The sequence below is a fragment of the Esox lucius genome, chromosome 15, assembly GCF_011004845.1.
Source record: "Esox lucius isolate fEsoLuc1 chromosome 15, fEsoLuc1.pri, whole genome shotgun sequence".
NCBI classification, from domain to species: Eukaryota; Metazoa; Chordata; class Actinopteri; order Esociformes; family Esocidae; genus Esox; species Esox lucius.
Genome location: NC_047583.1, coordinates 23,867,375 through 23,888,208, shown reverse-complemented (window position 1 = coordinate 23,888,208; position 20,834 = coordinate 23,867,375). Strand labels below are relative to the sequence as shown.

At 41.8% G+C, this 20,834-nt stretch overlaps 2 protein-coding genes across 6 annotated transcripts; both read right to left on the bottom strand.

Annotated features, from left to right (window-relative positions):
* Positions 1-1,035: 1,035 nt before the first annotated feature.
* atg14 (autophagy related 14) lies at positions 1,036-9,515 on the bottom strand. Of its 2 annotated transcripts, none has more exons than XM_010894808.5 (10): positions 9,291-9,515; positions 8,914-9,178; positions 8,021-8,083; positions 7,433-7,475; positions 7,235-7,316; positions 4,223-4,460; positions 3,249-3,478; positions 2,776-2,984; positions 2,556-2,641; positions 1,036-2,470 (listed from the first exon to the last, which is right to left on the bottom strand). In XM_010894808.5, exons 1-10 carry the CDS (start codon positions 9,316-9,318, stop codon positions 2,170-2,172), a joined length of 1,545 nt encoding a protein of 514 aa, XP_010893110.1. In that variant the 5' UTR covers positions 9,319-9,515; the 3' UTR covers positions 1,036-2,169. The 2 variants fall into 2 exon arrangements, with proteins under 2 accessions (XP_010893110.1, XP_010893111.1); XM_010894809.5 differs by having other exon boundaries at positions 2,170-2,470; positions 9,277-9,511.
* Positions 9,516-15,919: 6,404 nt separating this feature from the next.
* Positions 15,920-20,814, bottom strand: tbpl2 (TATA box binding protein like 2). 4 transcript variants are annotated; one of them, XM_010894810.3, is made up of 9 exons: positions 20,724-20,814; positions 20,442-20,621; positions 19,283-19,614; positions 18,602-18,689; positions 18,353-18,444; positions 17,995-18,162; positions 17,274-17,368; positions 16,585-16,728; positions 16,099-16,185 (listed from the first exon to the last, which is right to left on the bottom strand). In XM_010894810.3, exons 2-8 carry the CDS (start codon positions 20,496-20,498, stop codon positions 16,628-16,630), a joined length of 933 nt encoding a protein of 310 aa, XP_010893112.1. In that variant the 5' UTR covers positions 20,499-20,621; positions 20,724-20,814; the 3' UTR covers positions 16,099-16,185; positions 16,585-16,627. The 4 variants fall into 4 exon arrangements, with proteins under 4 accessions (XP_019909837.1, XP_010893112.1, XP_019909836.1 ...); XM_020054277.2 differs by having other exon boundaries at positions 20,442-20,575; XM_020054276.2 differs by having other exon boundaries at positions 20,442-20,584; positions 20,724-20,793.
* Between the last annotated feature and the right edge of the window lie 20 nt (positions 20,815-20,834).

The window sequence follows — 20,834 nt, the reverse complement described above, 5'->3', positions numbered from 1 at the left end:
CTAGCTTTCTTTATACCAAGTGTACATTTTACATAACATTGAATATTCTTCACAAGAAAGTGAGGAAAATATGCAGGATATAAAGGGACTCCAACTGTATAATATAAATATTTATCAAATATTGCTGTTCAATTTAAACCTGTTCAGTCAAGGCTGCACAACAAAAATATTATCCCCAAAGTAAATATCAGTTACTTTCTGGGACTTAATGTCATATCAAACCGGGGAAATGTACCGTGTCAGGTTAATTTCATACCAAAATTGCAGTCCCCTCTGCAAGATGTGACTAGGAAATATATTAAAGTTTGGGTTAGCATAGGCTTGCAAGATTCTTGTGTGGCTTCTGAATTTAGAAGACACCAGAGGATGAGGACTTGGCAATAAAATGCATGTAAATATCCTATGGTTGTCAGTGGTTTTGATTTTAGCATGACTGGGGATATTTGTTTTTAGTCAGTAGTTGCAGAGTGCTCATGAGCCACTGTCACCCATTTCATGTTACAACCTGTCAACAGGGCTCGAAGACAACGATTGCCCCAGGCCAGTACAAAGTCAAGTCAGGACTAATAAAACTAGCTAATAAAAGTGTCCCAATCAGGTCATTGCAAAAAAAAAATAATACATTTACTTTATAAACTCAATCCTCCAGTTGTTTTGTAATCTGGCACCCTCAGAACTACCTTGCTGCTCTTTGCATGTGGGGTGAGCAGTGATTTGATGTAGCGTCTGGTATTGTTTTTCAACAAAACATTTAAAAATGAATAAACAGTACCTGATCTGCATGACAGCCAAGCGGGTGGCTGACAATCCGTCTTCAGGGCAGAATGCATTTCATAAAGGATGAAACATGTTAAGTAACAAAAGTACTTGGTTATGTTGTAACGCTGATAAATTACAACTTTTGGAAGGAGGGACAGTAAAAAAATTTTTATACCCACTGGCCATGGGACCCATGGCCAAAAATGTTAACGTTAAGCCCTGTGAATTAACTTGCTACATATGTAATTTGTAAAATACCACACAAATTCAGTGTGCTTAAGATCCTGAAATGCATTTAATGGTTCTAATCAGACCTATGGCAACAGAGAAACCAAACACGCTTTGTCACTCAAGATAAATATAATTACAGAGGTCTTCATTGTAAAACGTGAAATATTGCTTATTGTGACAGTTTAAAGGCTTACTCTGCATTAGCAGTAAGTTTCAGATTACATTTAACAATCCTAAATTAAAAAAAGTGTTTTTACAGACATGGATGATGAATGTAGTGTTCTACCCGGTCATTGTCAACTTGTATAAAGACCCACACAGGGTAAGAGGCAGCCACATTACTATGAGAAGTATAGCTACCTTTATGAAGAAAGCTAGATGTCAAACATGACCAGTAAGAAAAACAGCATTTGACGTGAAGTGCCATGGCATAAGTGACAACTGAAGGTTATGTCCCTTGTTTGGCCATCCACCTAAAACACAATCCTTACCTGGCTGTAATGCAGCATAAAGAAAGTTTACGTTCCAAATGGCACTTGTGGATGTTGTGCCAGACTTCTCACCAAGGCCCATAGGGCTGACGTCAACAGTATTAATGCACCATTACAATATAGGATGTAACCAAAGAAACCTAAAGAGGTGACAATATGGATGGTTACACTGACAGTGACAACAGATTTCTGGAGGAAAAAGAACAGGATGACGTTTAACTATATTTGTCCCATATCCAGTGCAATGCTGTGGAAGGCCTGTCACGTCATTTTGAAGCAACATACACTGTCAGTTTGAATGGTCTTCACTGGGAACTCCAAAGACCAGTAATCCTTGCTGAAACCATATCCTTAATTAATACTACTTTCACTGATAACATCCCCCAAAAAGTCAGCAATTCATTTCCCTTTCTTCCACACTGATTTAGTCATGCAACCTAGAAATAAAACTAGTTGGTGGTTGTGGAGGGCTGTGGGTGGACTACAGGCAGAGTGGGAACAGAATGTTCTGTTTGGGTACGTTGCTGCTGCATAGCTCCAGCTAGTCCTGGGGTGTGTTCATTCAACACCAAACAGACTGAAACAGGAACAACTACCTGAACTTGCACAATAACAAACCCTTGTTCGTCTACTACGTTGCAAAACATTGTTTTCTACAGTGTACTCTAATGAATACCACCCCGGCTGGTCAGCGTTGGCCGGTGTACGCCCGGAACCAGGAGGTGACTGAGGCCGCTGCGGAGGAGATCATACCCCCGGCCTGGCCCACTGGCTGGGACACCTGCATGGCCGTGCTTTGGGAGAGGTCCATGGGTTGGGAGGGGATGTCACAGAAGCGGGGGCTAGGGACCGTCTCCCAATCCGTGCCCAGGTCGGTCTCCTCATCAGTCACCGCCTCGTCCCCACTCTCCTCCGCCGGCCCAGACGCCTCGGGCTCCACGAACTCCATGGAGTCCTCCAGGTCCGCCGTGACCTCATACGGCCCCGTCCTACACCGGGAAGAGGGAGTCTGGTTACGTCTGGAGGCACCACATTCAGTATGAAGTTTAACAGTTGACCGGGGGGCGTTCTCACCTGCCCAGGTTGGGATTGTCAGGGGAGACCAGGAACATGATGTTTCTCAGGGTGTGGTGAGGGTGGAGGAGTTCACTGTCAACATGCTGCGCAGAGGAACATGTTCAGTGATGCGATAGAGCCAGAACCATCATGTCACCAAGTGCTTAAAGCTGACAGCAAAGAATGCAAAAGAGCATTCATCACAAGAAAACCAAGCCTACATTTGAATTCGTAGTACCTGTGAGAAGCAGAGGTGCAGGATGTTAGTGTTGAGCTTGGTGACAGCACGGGTGAACCTATATCTGCTCAGGCTGTCGCCACAGAATTCACTGTTACACAACTTCTTGGGAAGGTTGACATCCAGGATGTGAGAGAGGATGTTGATGAGCTGGGTAGCGTAGCAGAGGGCTGCACTGATGGTGTGTGCTGGGTTGATGTGGTCCAGCTCTGGAAATGGAACCACTTCATGAAAACGAATAGCTACGATCCCAGTGAAGGGTAATATTGTGAATGGGTCATTTCGAAGGACCGATCTAGGTTTTGCTTAACTAGTAGCCTTTTGGTTTAATTCTTACATCAATATTTCTAACCTGATGGATGATTTTTGTAAAAGCCTGAGGCAGTTGTAAAGCATACTAAAATGTAGTCAAAGTCTACTTTAAAAAGGTTATTTTAAATGAATCATTATTCCTGGAACATTTCAAGTCCTACCTGGTCCCTCGTTGGTACTCTTCTCCTCCACCCAGTTGTAGTAGGGGGAGCAGTCCCCATTGCTGGGCAGACTGACCTGGGGCCCGGTGATACTGATGGAGGTCTCTCCGTTCTGGTCGTCCCAGATCCAGCGCCCTGACAGGTAGGTGGTTCGGCGGGCCTCAGCCAGCTCACTCACCGTGCTGGAGGTAAGGGCCAGGTCACACTCTGACAGCACGTCAGCAGGGTCCCTGGGGGAAGAGCAGCAATGCCGTTGTTACAGGAGAGACGGCTACACAACCACAAGAAGTCCGTGTGGATTTTAATGTGGGACCTTAATGGTTGAACTGGTAAGGAATCAAATCCCTGGACTGAGACTATTTGTCCTGTCAAATAACTAAAGCAAAATTATTTTTGATCCAGTAAAGGCCAGATGCCAACCACACAAAAACAGACCTGATTTAGTTGACATTTAGTTTGTTGGTTGGCCAAGTTTCTTATTCATTTTGTAAAGCATCTGTTACATTCTGAAGAGAGTGAATCCCAGGATTACAGACCATTACGTTTATTTTCAAGTTCCACTTTTTGATATTAAGATTGACTTGCTGTAATTATCTAAACAGGTGGTCGAAATAAATTCTGTTTGAATTACTGGCATGTTCAGATTGTTATCTACTCTAATACCGAAACAGGAGAATCTCACACAACAGTAGGAAACATCTCAATGTCAACTTTATAATGACATTGGAAAGTGTATTTTGGAAAATCTGACCAGACCCACTTCCCTGCATTCTACTTCCCTGCATTCTAGAGTACATTTGGAGGTTCTGGGTTTTGAAAATGTGGACTCTGGAAAGCTATCCAGACCCATGGCCTTTTATTAAAACACAGGTTATAAATTAGTCAAAGAACAGCAGATTCTTAGGGATTAAAAACCCATCTTGGTTGAGCGAATCTGCAAATCCTTTAAACAAGCTGTAAATGAGGCAACTGACCTACTGCCCTGCTTCTCCTCCTGGGTGGGGAAGATGTGATCGGTGAGCTCCAGGATGTGTCCCCGACGGACCTCAGCCAGATGCTCCAGACGACCCTGCAGCTCCTTGCTCCTCTTCTCCAGCAGATCGCCCAGCCGCCGGTTATGTCGTTCGATCTTGTCCCTCTTCTCCTGGTGGCGGCTGGCGCGGCGCTGCAGCCTCTGGCTCTCCTCCTGGGTGTGAATCAGCAGGTCCTTACCTGGGGAGCAGAGGGAGGCGCAGTACAGACAACACTGACTACAATAGTATGATAACACTACGACCACAGTGGGTGAAGTGGCCCACGGTTAGATTCCCTACAGTTAGATTCCCTACAGTTAGATTCCCTACAGTTAGATTCCCTACAGTTAGATTCCCACTGGAACTGACAAGAACGTCCCAGCACACCTCTCTCTGGACATTGTGCCAAGAATTTACTTTTTGTTAAAGACAATATGATGAGCAATATGTATAAGTGTAATCAAACTATTTTAATCATGAGGTGTGTTGAGTCATTATATTTTTGTGCTGTAGGACTACTTAGTCATCCAGAATGCGTATGATCTTATTAAAAGGAAACGATTAATCAGCAGGGCATGTACAGTGGGGAGAACAAGTATTTGATACACTGCCAATTTTGCAGGTTTTCCTACTTACAAAGCACGTAGAAGTCTGTAATTTTTATGATAGGTACACGTTAACTGTGAGAGATGGAATCTAAAACAAAAATTCAGAAAATCACATTGTATGATTTTTAAAAAATGTATTTGCATTTTATTGCATGACATAAGTATTTGATCACCTACCAACCAGTAAGAATTCCGGCTCTTACAGACCTGTTAGTTTTTCTTTAAGAAGCCCTCCTGTTCTCCACTCATTACCTGTATTAACTGCACCTGTTTGAATTTGTTACCTGTATAAAAGACACCTGTCCACACACTCAAACAGACTCCAACCTCTCCACAATGGCCTAGACCAGAGAGCTGTGTAAGGACATCAGGGATAACATTTTAGACCTGCACAAGGTTGGGATGGGCTACAGGACAATAGGCAAGCATCTTGGTGAGAAGGCAACAACTGTTGGTGCAATTATTAGAAAATGGAAGAAGTTCAAGACTACGGTCAATCTCCCTCAGTCTGGGGCTCCATGCAAGATCTCACCTCGTGGGGCATCAATGATCATGAGGAAGGTGAGGGATCAGCCCAGAACTACACGGCAGGACCTGGTCAATGACCTGAAGAGAGCTGGGACCACAGTCTCAAAGAAAACCATTAGTAACACACTACGCCGTCATGGATTAAAATCCTGCAGCACACTGCTCAAGCCAGTGCATGTCCAAGCCTGTCTGAAGTTTGCCAATGACCATCTGGATGATCCAGAGGAATGAGAGAAGGTCATGTGGTCTGATGAGACAAAAATAGAGCTTTTTGGTCTAAACTCATGTTTGGAGGAAGAATGAGTACAACCCCAAGAACACCATCACAACCATGAAGCATGGAGGTGGAAACATCATTCTTTGGGGATGCTTTTCTGCAAAGGGGACAGGACGACTGCACCGTATTGAGGGGAGGATGGATGGGGCCATGTATCGCGAGATCTTGGCCAACAACCTCCTTCCCTCAGTAAGAGCATTGAAGATGGGTCTTCCAGCATGACAACGACCCTAAACACACAGCCAGGGCAACTAAGGAGTGGCTCCGTAAGAAGCATCTCAAGGTCCTGGAGTGGCCTAGCCAGTGTCCAGTCCTGAACCCAATAGAAAATCTTTGGAGGGAGCTGAAAGTCTGTATTGCCCAGCGACAGCCCCAAAACCTGAAGGATCTGGAGAAGGTCTGTATGGAGGAGTGGGCCAAAATCCCTGCTGCAGTGTGTGCAAACCTGGTCAAGAACTACAGGAAACGTATGATCTCTGTAATTGCAAACAAAGGTTTCTGTACCAAAAATTAAGATCTGATAAAAATGACAGACCTCTACATGCTTTGTAAATGGTAAAACCTGCAAAATCAGCAGTGTATCAAATACTTGTTCTCCCCACTGTAGTTCCAATACAGGGACATAGAAACTAGAGGTGATATGGAGATCAGCTGCAGTCTTATCCTGGTATATGTTAACTGAGGTAGAGATGGTCTATTTAGACTGAAGGACAGGCCGAGGTAGACAGGAGATGGTCTATATAGACTGAAGGACAGGCCGAGGTAGACAGGAGATGGTCTATTTAGACTGAAGGACAGGCCGAGGTAGACAGGAGAGGGTCTATTTAGACTGAAGGACAGACCGAGGTAGAGAGGAGAGGGTCTATGTAGACTGAAGGACAGGGACAGGTAGACGAAGAGGAGACAGGCCATGTAGACTGATGGACAGGCCGAGGTAGAGAGGAGATTGTCTATGTAAACTGAAGGACAGGGTCAGGTAGAGAGGAGATTGTCTCCTAACTCCAGTAGAGATTGGGTGAGTTTTTGGGTGAGTAATTTTTTTCTGAAAGGGGCCATCAGCTTTTTTTTTTATCAATAATTTAAATCATACAGTAAATAATTCATTATACCAACCAATTTATTAATGACGCACGTCTGAAAAATTGCTAAATAATTGTGTATTGCCGCTTTGAATTCATCTAATTGAGGTTTAAGTGATATGTTCAATAAAATTACAAAAATCCTCCTCAATCCAATCATAGCATTTCATCCATCCACAATATATAATCCCTAGACAACAACTTGCTGGTTGTTTATTTGTTTGGCATAGTTCTTCCTATCAGGTGTCTATAGGCAGGCAGTCAGGCTTTATGAATCAGTGGCATCTGAAATAGCGAACTGTGCTCCAGTGGCATCTGAAATTGGGCTATGTATTGGATGAAATGAGTGAACAGAATGTCACCTTTTATTTTAGGGTCTTTTCATACATATTGCATGTGTTTCACTGTAAGAAACAAAGGTGTATAAGTCCATAATTGAGGTATCAGTGATGTGATTGACTGTCAGAGCCGTGTAACTCACCACTTTTCACCTCTTCATTCCCATAATCTATAGCCTCCTTCAGCTGCTCTATTTTCATCTTGCATGACATGATCTTCCATTTCTGAATGAAATAGAAGACACAAGAGGATCGAAAACAAGGCATTGAATGCATTGCAAAAAACACCTAGATCACATAAGGAAGAGTAAAATAGAGGTGTTCTACTCAATTTGACTTACCAGCTCATCTGCCTGGACCTTCTTGTCCATGGCTGTAATGACCCTGGAGGAAAGACAGTAATGTCATGTCCGTATGGTTAATATAATGGAAGGTATGAATGTCTAAGAGCAAAAACAACATAGGATTATTTAGAAACCATGCAAATAAACACTTATGGTCAAACAGACCCCTTTACAAAATCCTGCTAAAAATCCCTAAGCATTTACAACACATTTGTTCCCTCCCACTTTTGACATGTCCAATACTGGAACTACAGCGTTGGCACGTTGCAGGAACGCCACAGCAGGTGTAGAACAGTCGAAAAAGAGCCCTGAAAAAACTCCCTTCGTAGGATAAGAACCCAGGAAGAAACCAAGAGAGGAACCAAACTCTGCTCTGATGCGTGGCTCTGATGTGGACTGTGCAAGGTGAAGATTGGGAGTTCTATGAAATATGACCTAAATGGCCAGCTAGTCCTTTTCTAGACAGATGATCCTAAGGAGTATTAAATCATGTTTGGTGGAACCTAAATTTTTTATTTTACAACTAAGGAATTATTTTAAAGTGCAAGGGTTTCTATACATCCAGCCGCAAATGTATACTGCTACCTGTGTTGGAGAAGGTCTTTCTCCTTCTTCAGCATTTTAAGTCTTTCCAGTTTTTCTGTGTATCTGGAAAAAAGATTCAACTTCCATTAAACATTAGTACAGGTACTTTTTTACTCCCTGACAACAGTGTTAGTAAAGTTCCCATTGCCCATATGGTCTAAGCAGTAGTTGGGCAGGACTGAGTGGCCTTTCTCCCTGCTTATTACACACAAACAAGTTGAGATAAAATGAACATTTGTAAAACTCACTGAAGCGTCATTTCATAGTCATTGTCAGACATCCATAAAGTATAATGTCAGGGTAAATAAATTAGTATCGGCCTATCATGACTGACAAAGAACCATGACACCACGCGCCATGACGCAGTTGCTTTCAGTTTCATGACTACAGAAAGTTAGTAGGCTTTAATGGTCATATCAAAACTATACAACGCAAACACCACAACAAATTTACGATAACACGGTTTCCTCAAATGACATGATTTAAAAATAACATGCGTAACGCAATCCCAAAATACGTTCCCCAGACAGTCCCACTGGTTGTGTAACTTTTCGTGCTATACTTGTAAACAAGCTCTAACATAGCACACTCTCTACAATATAGGCAGATCCGTGTTAAGAAGTTAACTAGCAACCCCACATATTGACCCCCACATAGTTATTAAAAAATGTTGGTAAAGCCACGGCAATGTTTATAAACAATAGTTATAATACAGTAGCCTAGGTAAGGTAGTCGGTAGGGTGAGTTGCGTAGCAAGTCAGCTACAATACAGCTGTACCTAGCGGTTTGCTTGTTGATAACTAAATGAAATGTTTGCTGATTACGACTAACAGTTCACCACTTAATCCTTAACAGAGTTGTGTTATGAAGTTCAGTTGACTGTAAACACACACCGTTCGGGATTTCGACCATCGAAGTACACGAAATCGCCTGCATGGATGCATCGAGCACAAGTTAGCCTCCGCCTGGCGGTGTTGCAGAGGGGACACCTCTCCACTGCGACATACAAACCCTCCGCGTCGTCCACCGATTCAACCATTAGAGATCCAGGGGAACCTGTTGTGGAGTGTAGATGGTGCGATCGAAGTGGTGGCCTAGCCCCGGGCAGCGCTCCGACAGTCCCTTCGCCAGGCCCCAGAGCTCGGACTTCGCTTCCCGCTGAGGATGCCATGGAATTGCAGTTTAAGTGCTAGCTAAACAAGCTAGCTATAGCTAGCTACAGTACAGTAAAGGATAGCTTTAGCAATTCTGGCTACCTAGCTGCTAGTACCATTGGTGAACAGTCTGACACTTTCCATTAGTTCTGTTAATTGCTGTGGGTCTGATTCTTCATTGTATTATTTTTGGCGGCAGCGAGTCGTGGTAAATACCACTGTCGGTGATATTCGCTAACTAGCCTGCAACAGAGTCATTTTTTTTTTTTTGCGTGACACGGTGTGGTTTGTTTATGTAGTTACGTATAATCACGTGGGTTTATCCATGAGCACCTGGGGCGTGTTCATTCCAATAAACAAATCATAATAGTTGCAAACCTTTTGCAAAAAAATGCATTAATTTGCTAAACAAATTACTCAATGGAGAAAAATATTTTCCAAAAGAGAAAACGTACACTACCCCCCCCCCCCCCACACACACACATTTTATTAATTTAGCAGATGCTCAAAACAGAGAATGGCCGATGATGCATGTATACGCCTTGGCCATACTATCCGAAATACATATGCTCAACAACGTAGCTTCAGTCATTTCCAATGAACTTGTGCTTTATGATGCAAAGACCTTTGCGGATGCATCGCGTTTGGGGTGTTGCATGTTAGTTGAATTTTTTCTACTCGTGCGCCAAGAAGGAAACTGTCAATTTATAAATAAGCATCTAATCTCCTCCAAAAAGCATTGCCAGAACGGAATTAAGTTAATATATTTGTAAAAAGTATGGCCTACATAATTGTAATGACTAACGGAATGACAAGTTAGCAAAGGCTAAGAAGCTAGGCTAAATGCTACCAGTATTCTACTCTGCGTTGCCAGTGGTTGCTAGCCAGTCACCGTAACGTTATCAACTTACACTTCAGGCAAGCTAACCTGAAATTATACAACAAAACTTAAATGCTTAAAATGCTTCAGCGTTTGTATAAATGTGGTAATTTTGCTACTCTAGATATTGTCGAGACGATAGACTGTAAAAAAAAAACAAAAAAAAACGTGCAGATTAGATATTACATTTTCACATAACTTAAGTTATGAACACAGACTGTGTGATTACGAGTCGTCCAGTGACTGGAGTTAGCAGACGCAACACCAGAAAGGACAAACCGCTAGGAGTGACAGCCCCAGCACCACACCTGCCACTCAATAGCCCACGCCCCCTAATTATAAGACTTCATTTAAGTCTTACAATTATTTATAAACACTTCCGGGTAGGCTTCATTTTTCACCCTCGGAGTTTGCCCCTTTGTCGTGAAGCAAAAATGTATGCAAAGCGATATGGAAAAGGCTTGCAACAAAACGACGCATTCACAACACAATTGGCGGGTCTGGTCTGGCCAAGGCATAATGCCTGATGTCCACCAGACATGTTAAATTGTAGCGTACGTATTTTATTCGTACGCTACACATGTGCTTTCGGGTATACGGATGGAAGCAGGAAGATTACAGGTGCTGGTCATAAAATTTGAATATCATCAAAAAGTTGATTTATTTCAGTAATTCCATTAAAAAAGTGAAACTTGTATAATGTATACATATATACACTCACCTAAAGGATTATTAGGAACACCATACTAATACTGTGTTTGACCCCCTTTCGCCTTCAGAACTGCCTTAATTCTACGTGGCATTGATTCAACAAGGTGCTGAAAGCATTCTTTAGAAATGTTGGCCCATATTGATAGGATAGCATCTTGCAGTTGATGGAGATTTGTGGGATGCACATCCAGGGCACGAAGCTCCCGTTCCACCACATCCCAAAGATGCCCTATTGGGTTGAGATCTGGTGACTGTGGGGGCCATTTCAGTACAGTGAACTCATAATCATGTTTAAGAAACCAATTTGAAATGATTCAAGCTTTGTAAAATGGTGCATTATCCTGCTGGAAGTAGCCTTCAGAGGATGGGTACATGGTGGCCATAAAGGGATGGACATGGTTAGAAACAATGCTCAGGTAGGCCGTGGCATTTAAACGATGCCCAATTGGCACTAAGGGGCCTAAAGTGTGCCAAGAAAACATCCCCCACACCATTACACCACCACCAGCAGACTGCACAGTGGTAACAAGGCATGATGGATCCATGTTCTCATTCTGTTTACGCCAAATTCTGACTCTACCATCTGAATGTCTCAACCGAAATCGAGACTCATCAGACCAGGCAACATTCTTCCAGTCTTCAACTGTCCAATTTTGGTGAGCTCGTGCAAATTGTAGCCTCTTTTTCCTATTTGTAGTGGAGATGAGTGGTACCCGGTGGGGTCTTCTGCTGTTGTAGCCCATCCGCCTCAAGGTTGTGCGTGTTGTGGCTTCACAAATGCTTTGCTGCATACCTCGGTTGTAACGAGTGGTTATTTCAGTCAAAGTTTCTCTTCTAAATATTGAAGACACCTGGTGCCACACTCTAATCAGCTAATTAACCCAAAACACCTGCAAATGGTCTCTCAGTCTAGTTCTGTAGGCAACACAATCATGGGGAAGACTAATGACTGGACAGCTGTCCAAAAGACGACCATTGACACCATGCACAAGGAGGGCAAAACACAAAAGGTCATTGCTAAAGAGGCTGGCTGTTCACAGAACTCTGTGTCCAAGCACATTAATAGAGAGGCGAAGGGAAGGAAAAGATGTGGTAGAAAAAAAGTGTACAATCAATAGGGATAACCGCACCCTGGAGAGGATTGTGAAACAAAACCCATTCAAAAATGTGGGGGAGATTCACAAAGAGTGGACTGCAGCTGGAGTCAGTGCTTCAAAAACCACCACGCAAGACATGGGTTTCAGCTGTCGCATTCCTTGTGTCAAACCACTCTTGAACAAGACACAGCGTCAGAAGCAATTGCCTGGGCTAAAGACAAAAAGGACTGGACTGCTGCTGAGTTATGCTCTCTGATGAAAGTACATTTTGCATTTCCTTTGGGAATCAAGGTCCCAGAGTCTGGAGGAAGAGAAGAGAGGCACATAATCCACGTTGCTTGAAGTCAAGTGTAAAGTTTCCACAGTCAGTGATGGTTTGGGGTGCCATGTCATCTGCTGGTGTTGGTCCACTGTGTTTTCTGAGGTCCAAGGTCTCCCAGGAAGTTTTAGAGCACTTCATGCTTCCTGCTGCTGACCAACTTTATGGAGATGCAGATTTCATTTCCCAATAGGACTTGGCACCTGCACACAGTGCCAAAGCTACCAGTACCTGGTTTAAGGACAATGGTATCCCTGTTCTTAATTGGCCAGCAAACTCGCCTGACCTTAACCCTATAGAAAATCTATGGGGTATTGTGAAGAGGAAGATGCGATACGCCAGACCGAACAATGCAGAAGAGCTGAAGGCCACTATCAGAGCAACCTGGGCTCTCATAACATCTGAGCAGTGCCACAGACTGATCGACTCCATGCCACGCCGCATTGCTGCAGTAATTCAGGCAAAAGGAGCCCCAACTAAGTATTGAGTGCTGTACATGTTCATACTTTTCAGTTTGCCAACATTTCTAAAAATCCTTTTTTTGTATTGGTCTTAAGTAATATTCAAAATTTCGGAGATACGGATTTTCATTAGTCGTCAGGTATAATCATCACAATTAAAAGAAAAACCTTTGAAATACATCAGTCTGTGTGTAATGAATGAATATACAAGTTTCACTTTTTGAATGGAATTACTGAAATAAATCAAAATTTTGATGATATTCAAATTTTATGACCAGCACCTGTATTTTTGCAGTCTCTAGGGAACCTGCTCTACACGACCAAAGTGCATATGGCCTATTGCTACCGGGACATCAATTCCAAAAATGCTGCCTGGAGCAGGATTGCTTACTACAGTTACATCTGCGCAGTCGAATCAGATAGCCTACTATAATTGTGGAAAACAGGTGCTGGTGATTCAGCTAAGTTAGAACAGAATTGTTCGCATTGTACATAGCTGTTAGCTAGCATTGTATAAACTATCTACTTAATTAGTTTTGAGTTGGTTAGGTAGGCTACTGTAGCCACTTTATTTTATTTAGCAGATAATCAAATTTAGCTTGAACATTTGACATTGTAAATTATATAACGTTTGATAAACCTGGCATTTTTTTATGTCTATGGTCATGCTGTGTCAGTCGTTGCCACGTACTGCTCTCATTGGGAACTTGAACTTCCGTCGTACCATCGCACAAGCTGACATTATTGAACGCATGAGTTACAGCAAACGCACCGCAATGCAACATCGCATTGGAAACGCACCTTTTCTGATTGCTTCATTGACAAAAATGACTTCCGGCGCAACGCAACGAGTTTGACGTATCTGGTGGACATCAGGCGTAAAGCCTCGTTCACACCAGACTCTCTCTGCTCATACAGTTGCTGTGACACAGAAATTATTTTCTGTAGTGTCAGAAAATATTTTGGCATCTATAAACTTCAGAGCCTTTCTACTTGGCAGGATAAACAGTCTGCCCATGTATGATCCAGAAGGCAAACGAAAGCCGTGAAGTCTTGATTGTTGACCACAGAAAATTATTGGGTGTCATAATTACCATAATTACCCCTACAAGGGCTTTATTCAGATCCAGTTGTCAGGACCCTATTAAAAAGAGGAAAATAATGTGTAATCATTTCAGCATACATTTCTATAAAACCTTCCATTAAGTTAGCATGGACAATTTTTACAAAGTAAACAGAAAAAAATTTATGTTAAGTAACCAATGTCATGTAAAAAAGTAAACTACTCAAAAAAATGAAGGTAACACTTAAATCATTCATCAAGTCTTGATGATGGAAATATATTAAAGATCAAAATCTTTACTGTACCTTGGTTAATTTGTTGAGAACAAAATGACGTATCTATGGTCAATGGAAAACAAAATCACCAACCGATTGAATGCTGGATTCAAACTCACACCGAAAATCAAAGTTAACAACTGAAATCACAGGCTTGTTCAACTTGTGTGAATTTCATCAAGGCAACATATAATGTGACTCAGTAGTGTGTAAAGCCCCCATGTGCCTATATGCACTCCCGACAATGTCTGGGCATGCTCCTGATGAGATGGTGGATGGTGTCCTGGGGCATCAGTGAGCTCCTGGACAATCTGTGGCGCTACTTTGCAGTGTCGGATGCAGGTCCTGTCCAGCTCTCCTTGTGTAATGGCTCGTCTCCTGGTATTTCCTCCATGCTCTTGAGACTGTACTGGGAGACAGCAAACCTTTTTGCGACGGCACGTATGGATTTGCCATCCTGTAGGAGCTGGACTGCCTGTGCAAACTGAATGGGCTGCAGGTACTGCCTCATGCTCCCAGTAGTGACAAGGACACTAGCAAAATGTCAGGAAAGGAAGGAGAAAGCAATTGTCTGCAAAACCATCAGGGGATTGTCTTGCTGTTGCCTCTCCAGTGCACCTGTTGTCACTTTCATTTGCACCAAAACAGCTGACATTGATTCACAATCAGTTATGCTTCCTAACTGGACAGACTGATGTCCCTGAAGGTTAATTGACTTGGCCTTATACTGTGATGATTATGTGTTCCCTTATTTTCTTTAAGCAGTCTACATACACCCCCTGGAAAGTTTTTTATTATTTTTTACATATTTTACATATTGATGTCATCTTCACTAACATTATTGACAAAGGGACCACATTTTACACACAAAGATGATGTTGAAATATTTGATTTAGTTACTTCAAAGTTACAGTCCTTTTGCATCTGGTGTTTCCGTTTTTTTGTCCACCGCCTGTAGATCTAATTCATTAATAATAATGCTGCTGTAGGATTACCACACTACATTATTAGGGAAATTCCAGGTGGAAATGAACCCAGCCTATGGACCAAGATATTTTTCCTGCAATGTTTTTAAACGTTCTTCTTGTCTATAACTCTCAATAACACTATCAAACAACTAACGCTCTCAATATAAAGTTTGAAATTGACAGTTTTCAAAGCTCTAATATTTCCACACTGTGTGGAGGCTCTATTCAAAGTAACAAAGGCACTTGACTAATGACGTTTGATTATGTGTTTTTTCCCCAAAGCTTTTTGCAAAATGCAGGTTCCCCAAATTTCTATGATGTCAAGATGCTTTCAAATACTGACCTTCAGTTTCCCAAACAGACCCCAAAGGGTGCGCTTTCTGCTTTTGCCTTAGTACCTGATTATAATTCAAGACTTGGCGATAGGTTGACTATGTCAATCAAGTGTGCAAGTAGTAGGGCATCATTTGAATCAGGTGTGTGAGTGCTAGGGCAAAAACGTGTTCCCCAGGACCAGGAAACACTGAGATAGTGGCAAGATCAAGGCAAGAGAGATGGAGGATTCAAATCCGCATTTTAACATGTTCTTGTCAATGGTTACACCCCAGTCATATCGAACATGAATCGATACGTTTTCATAAAGATTTGATAATTCTGACCAGCAGATGTCACTACTGTGCATGAGGTCATCCCATGACTAAGTATAGCAAGATATTAGCTAATGTTTAGTTGCGGGAAGTTCATTTGCCTGATCTTGTTAATAAAGTTTCAACTTTGCATCCAGGGGTTTGAATTTGTTCCTCGCTCTCATTAAAGTTGTGGTTAAAAATCCCGCCCCCCCCCCCCCTTTTCCTTAAGTTTAATGATGTAATCTGTACTCACAGAGTTTAAAAAAGATGGTTGGCCCTGGCCCCATTCCTTACTACTTGCAGTTTAGTAACTTTCACTGCTAAAGACAGAAGCAATCTATTACATGCAGACTTTCCTTTATTTTTTAGAAGGTCCAGTATTCGAATAGTTATTCATTACAAAATTATAAAAGTACATTAGAAGTGGATCTACACACTTTCTATAAATGTTAACACTCAATTAAGGCACATTTATATTTATATACAAATAAAGACATTTATCAAATACTTTCACACATGACACATTTTCAATTATTGCTTTCGGAATCCCTTCAGAATTGGGTAAATGTTCTCGAAGGCTTCATAGATTTCACCACGTTCTTTTGCTCCTAAAATAAAAATAAATCATGAGTTTGCCTGGCTCTAAGTCCAACATTCTACAAAATGAAATGGTAGCAGGTCATTATAGTTTATTTTACAAGAGACCAATCACATGTTATTTTGCCAAACAAATGTCAAAACAGAGTCTTTCATAAGATTTTCTATTGGATATGAAATAGGGACTACCCAAATGTGTCAAATACAAACTCTGTTTGCAAACTGGTTAACAACTAAAACATGTTTTGTGCAGAATGAACATATACCATGTTCATGTTCAGCAGGCAAAAAATGCATTTTAGTCCTTAACAGTAGACTCAGTAAAAGGAGAGAAGCAAAAAGGTAAACAGAATAATGCTTCAATTTCCCAAAAAAAACTAAGAGAGTTGAACCACAATAAACAACTTCACCTCAGTTTTGGTCCTGTATACTCTGATTTCTGCCCACCGGTTGTTAAGTTCCAATGTTGAGCCAAAAAGTTTCCCTGAAATTGGTGTACTTTCCCAGGTACAGCAGGTGCATATTACAGCCCCATTTCAGGGACATTGTGAAACCTAAATAACCGTACATTAAAGATTCACCTTCATATTGTAATATTAGCAAAGCACACAAATTGTTGATTGGCCACAAAACTCAAACAGCCCTGTTTGTGATTTATATAAAATAATGATTTACAGGGGAACTGGTAAGAATACTGCCTCAAACATTTACAAGGGTGAATTTAAGCAGTGGCACAACGTCTCCTCTACTACCCTTACCCAACAAGAGCAGAATACTATTAGAATACTATTTGCTAGTCCAGGGTGGTTTAGGATGGGGGCATAGCACTCTAAGTGTTGAAAGTGAGTATGAGGAGACTAGACATCAGTGAAAACTGACCGGCTAGTCTGTAGACAAAAAACATTTGAAACATTAACTTAAAACATTAACTGCAGATGTCTTCTGTTAATTTACCTTTGTATTTATGTTAGGAGTACAGTAACAATCGTGTATATTTTAAGTAAATCATATTTTTCAAAGGTGTCTATAATTTCTCAGTGCATGGTATTTTTATTGGAATGTGTCCTGCTCAACACACCCCAGTTGGAAACGTACATACCGGTAAGAACCACTTTTCCGGACACAAAGATCAGTAACACAATACGTGGTTTCACCATGCGGTAGATCAACCCAGGAAACAACTCTGGCTCATAGCTAGAGGGCCAAAAGACATCAGTCAGACGCAGGAAAATTAAGTGTTGCAATTCTGAATTATAATTGATTGTTCTGTGAAAAAACACTAAATAAAATACACTAGTATTTAATCAACAATATGCAAAGCATCTCAGACTAAAGGGCGTCAACATTAAATTGTTGTCTAAATAAAGCAAAAGATAATTAATTCATTTACTCCACCATGGACTTGTGGGCAAGTGACAGTGTTTATCTGTACCCTGGGTTGACGATTCAGAAAACCTAGTGGGTCAATAGTCGCCTGTAGGGATAGCCCAACATCTTGGCCACATGTAGCCCCCAAATATGGAGCAGATATCTGACACCAATCAGTCCTTAAAGACATAAAACAAAGTAAAACAGCACCTCCTAGTGGTGGCACGGGCAGATTTTATTGTAAAGATACCTTACAGCAATCTGCAGGCGCACCACGTTTTGGCTACTCGTTGACAAGATGTTTGGCTATCAATCAAGAGGTGCTATTGACCCACTCAGTATTTCTGAATAGTCACCCTAGGGTACAGTTATTAACAAAGAGGTTAAATGAAAAAAAGTGCACACTTCCTATATAAAAGGTTGGACAATCTGAGTGCAGCCAACACATGTACCTGCTGAATTGCTGATGAGTTAGCACCAGACCCTCCAGCCGGATGGGAAAGCAGACGTCACAGCTCCCCACCATGTTCTGGATCTTGAAGTCCAGGAATTTAGCGGGAAAGCCCAGCTTCTGCACCACTCGGGCATACTTGCGGGCGGCTAGCCGCGACTGGTCCTCGCTGTCAGAGTGGAATACAAAACTGTAGTGGTATGGTTTGTGGCATTCCAGGAACATGCCTCATGTCTAAAACTAAATCTAGGAAAGACAGACTAACATCATTTGCAAAGTAAAAAAGAAAGTTTCAGATAAAAGTTCCTAATTTCACTAAAGGTTTCTTTGTATTGAACACAATCACATCATCACCTAACCTCTTAGCTCCCGTGCAGACCATCTTTCCAGAGCTGAAAATAAGCGCTGTGGTCCTAGGCTCCCGTATTCTCATAATGACAGCAGCAAAACGCTAAGAAATGAGTACAAAGCTCACATCATGGCATTATGATCGCAGAGACAAAATATCTGATGATTACCAATTTTTTTTTTTTTCAGAGACCTAGTCTGGAAAGCACACCTGCACCTTGGCTTAAACTGAATACCCTGGCCTGGATGTACTTGATTACCTTGGGGTTGTATTCAGCATTTCTGGCTTGAAGAGCGATGGATTTTAGGTCCAGCGGGCAGGCCAGATTCACTGTGGATACAATATTCCTGTGCATAAACAACAAACAAGGGCTCACAGGCAAGCACTGATCCATATTAGCTTAGCAACACAAGAGCTTAGAAGTAAGCAGAGCAAGGGCCTAAACTGTGCTTGCAAGCCAATCTCAATATTTCTCTCAGGGGAATATATTTGGGTGGACACTAAGCAAGAAAAAGACATTTCAATATTGTTTTGTGGTGGGCCTTCAAGGTGTGGCAGTAACAATTCATTTACCCACAAGCAAGGGGCATAGGTATCAAAAGCAGTGAGCGTAGGCTTGTTGCTGCTCAGTGCTCACAGCCATTTCTGATAGTCTGGTAATACAAGACAATGGCCAAGCTTACAGCAACATTTCCTTTTTCATGATTTCATGCTGATATGAGATACACATTCTTCATTTCCAAAACTGTACCACACCCGATGGGTTTTAACATTCAAACTATTGTGAGCCCTTAACAAAACTCCCCCAGGCAGAAGAAGCCATGAGGACAAATGCTAAAGATAGTTAGCATCAATGGTATTTCCCAGCATAATACTTGTCGGGTGAATTGGTTAAAGTTGCACTAATTAGTACAACCCAGTTGATCTTAACATTACACACTGTAAAATGGGGATGATTCCAGAACTCTCTGCCACTGGGGCCAAGGGGGTCATAGGGGTCATGGGGCAGAAGGTAGAGGTCCCCGGCATGGCGTTGTTAGAGTCAGTCTCAAAGTCCTCAGACCTATCGGCATCAAACAAGCCACTGTCTTGGGTCACGTTAGCAGCATTTCCTCTGGACTCTTCTGGCAGGTCATCGGGGAGGAAGCTGAGATCTAAATCTTCCCCAATGTCCTTCTCTGGTTGGCTCAAGGTGGACAGGAATGAGGAGTTCTGAAGCTGAGGGGTGCCTTGCAAGCCCAGGTCTCCTTCAAACAGGAAGCCAGAATCAGCCTAATAAATCAAAATAAATCACAGCAGACAGAAGCAAAACCAATGAACAGAGTGAAATTAGATGATTTACTCTCGACTTATCTTGTGTCACTTGCTGGGGCGGAAAATGTATGTCCATGATGATGAAGCACATTGTTAACTAGAACCACCCTCATTCAAAGACATAAAATAAATGTCACAGCTGAGAATTTAAACTGGGTCTAATCGTTCTACACACATCATTCCATTTTCCGGTCTAGTTGTTAGGACACAGAGGGCCAGGTGATCTTACTGGGAAAGACCAGATCATCACTGATTCCAGGCTGACAACTTAGGTATCTGTCTGAAACACTTGTTCTCCCAAACAACCCTGAGGCCACTAGACAGTTATCAGCACCCATCGATGAAGACCATAAGCCTTCAGTGATGAAGGCCACTATAGTACATCAACCTTCCAAGACAGTCATTGCAATGGCTTTCTCAGTCCGTAATGCTGAACACATAGAAAACATGTGGTTTGAATTGAAGATGGAAATCCATAAGTGCAGACAAAGGATCTGAAAGTATTCTTTATGTTGGGGTGATCAAAGATCCCTCTCAATGCCATCTCTAACTCATACTTTATTTTATTGAAAAAGGATGTGCCTTCATTACAGAAAGGCGATTGAAGGTTCTAAAAAACAGGTTTCCATAACTTTGACCATTACCTTTGTTGATATTTTTAGCTTAGTTGTTGAAAAACTATTTCAGAGCAGTCATATAAACTGCATGCTATTTTAGCACCACGGAGGTCTTTCATAATGCTTTCACTCTGAAATTCAGAACCACAGTGCATTGAGGCCACTTACTTGTGTAGTTTCAATTGGCTCATCAAAATAACGCTCCAATGCTGAACCTTCATCCATGACTGATAATGCAGGACCAGAGCCGGAATACACTTCCAGTCACCACTTGGATCCTTGTTGGCTTTCATTGACAGAAGCTAAATAGGCTTCAGGTGTGAATGCCATATGAGTGATGACAAAGCCCTGCGGGAATAGTTTGTTTCTGATAACTAAGCCAAAGTACAGTGTGCCCTAAATATTTTAATAAGAATTTTGTACATCACCAATGAATGAATGAATACTTACGTTTAAAGACTCACACGATTTTTATGCACCTTTACATGAAAATAAATAAATAATAATCTTCAAGTATTCCACCAGAAGAGGGAGATAACTGGAGTCGAGCTGCAGCTATCG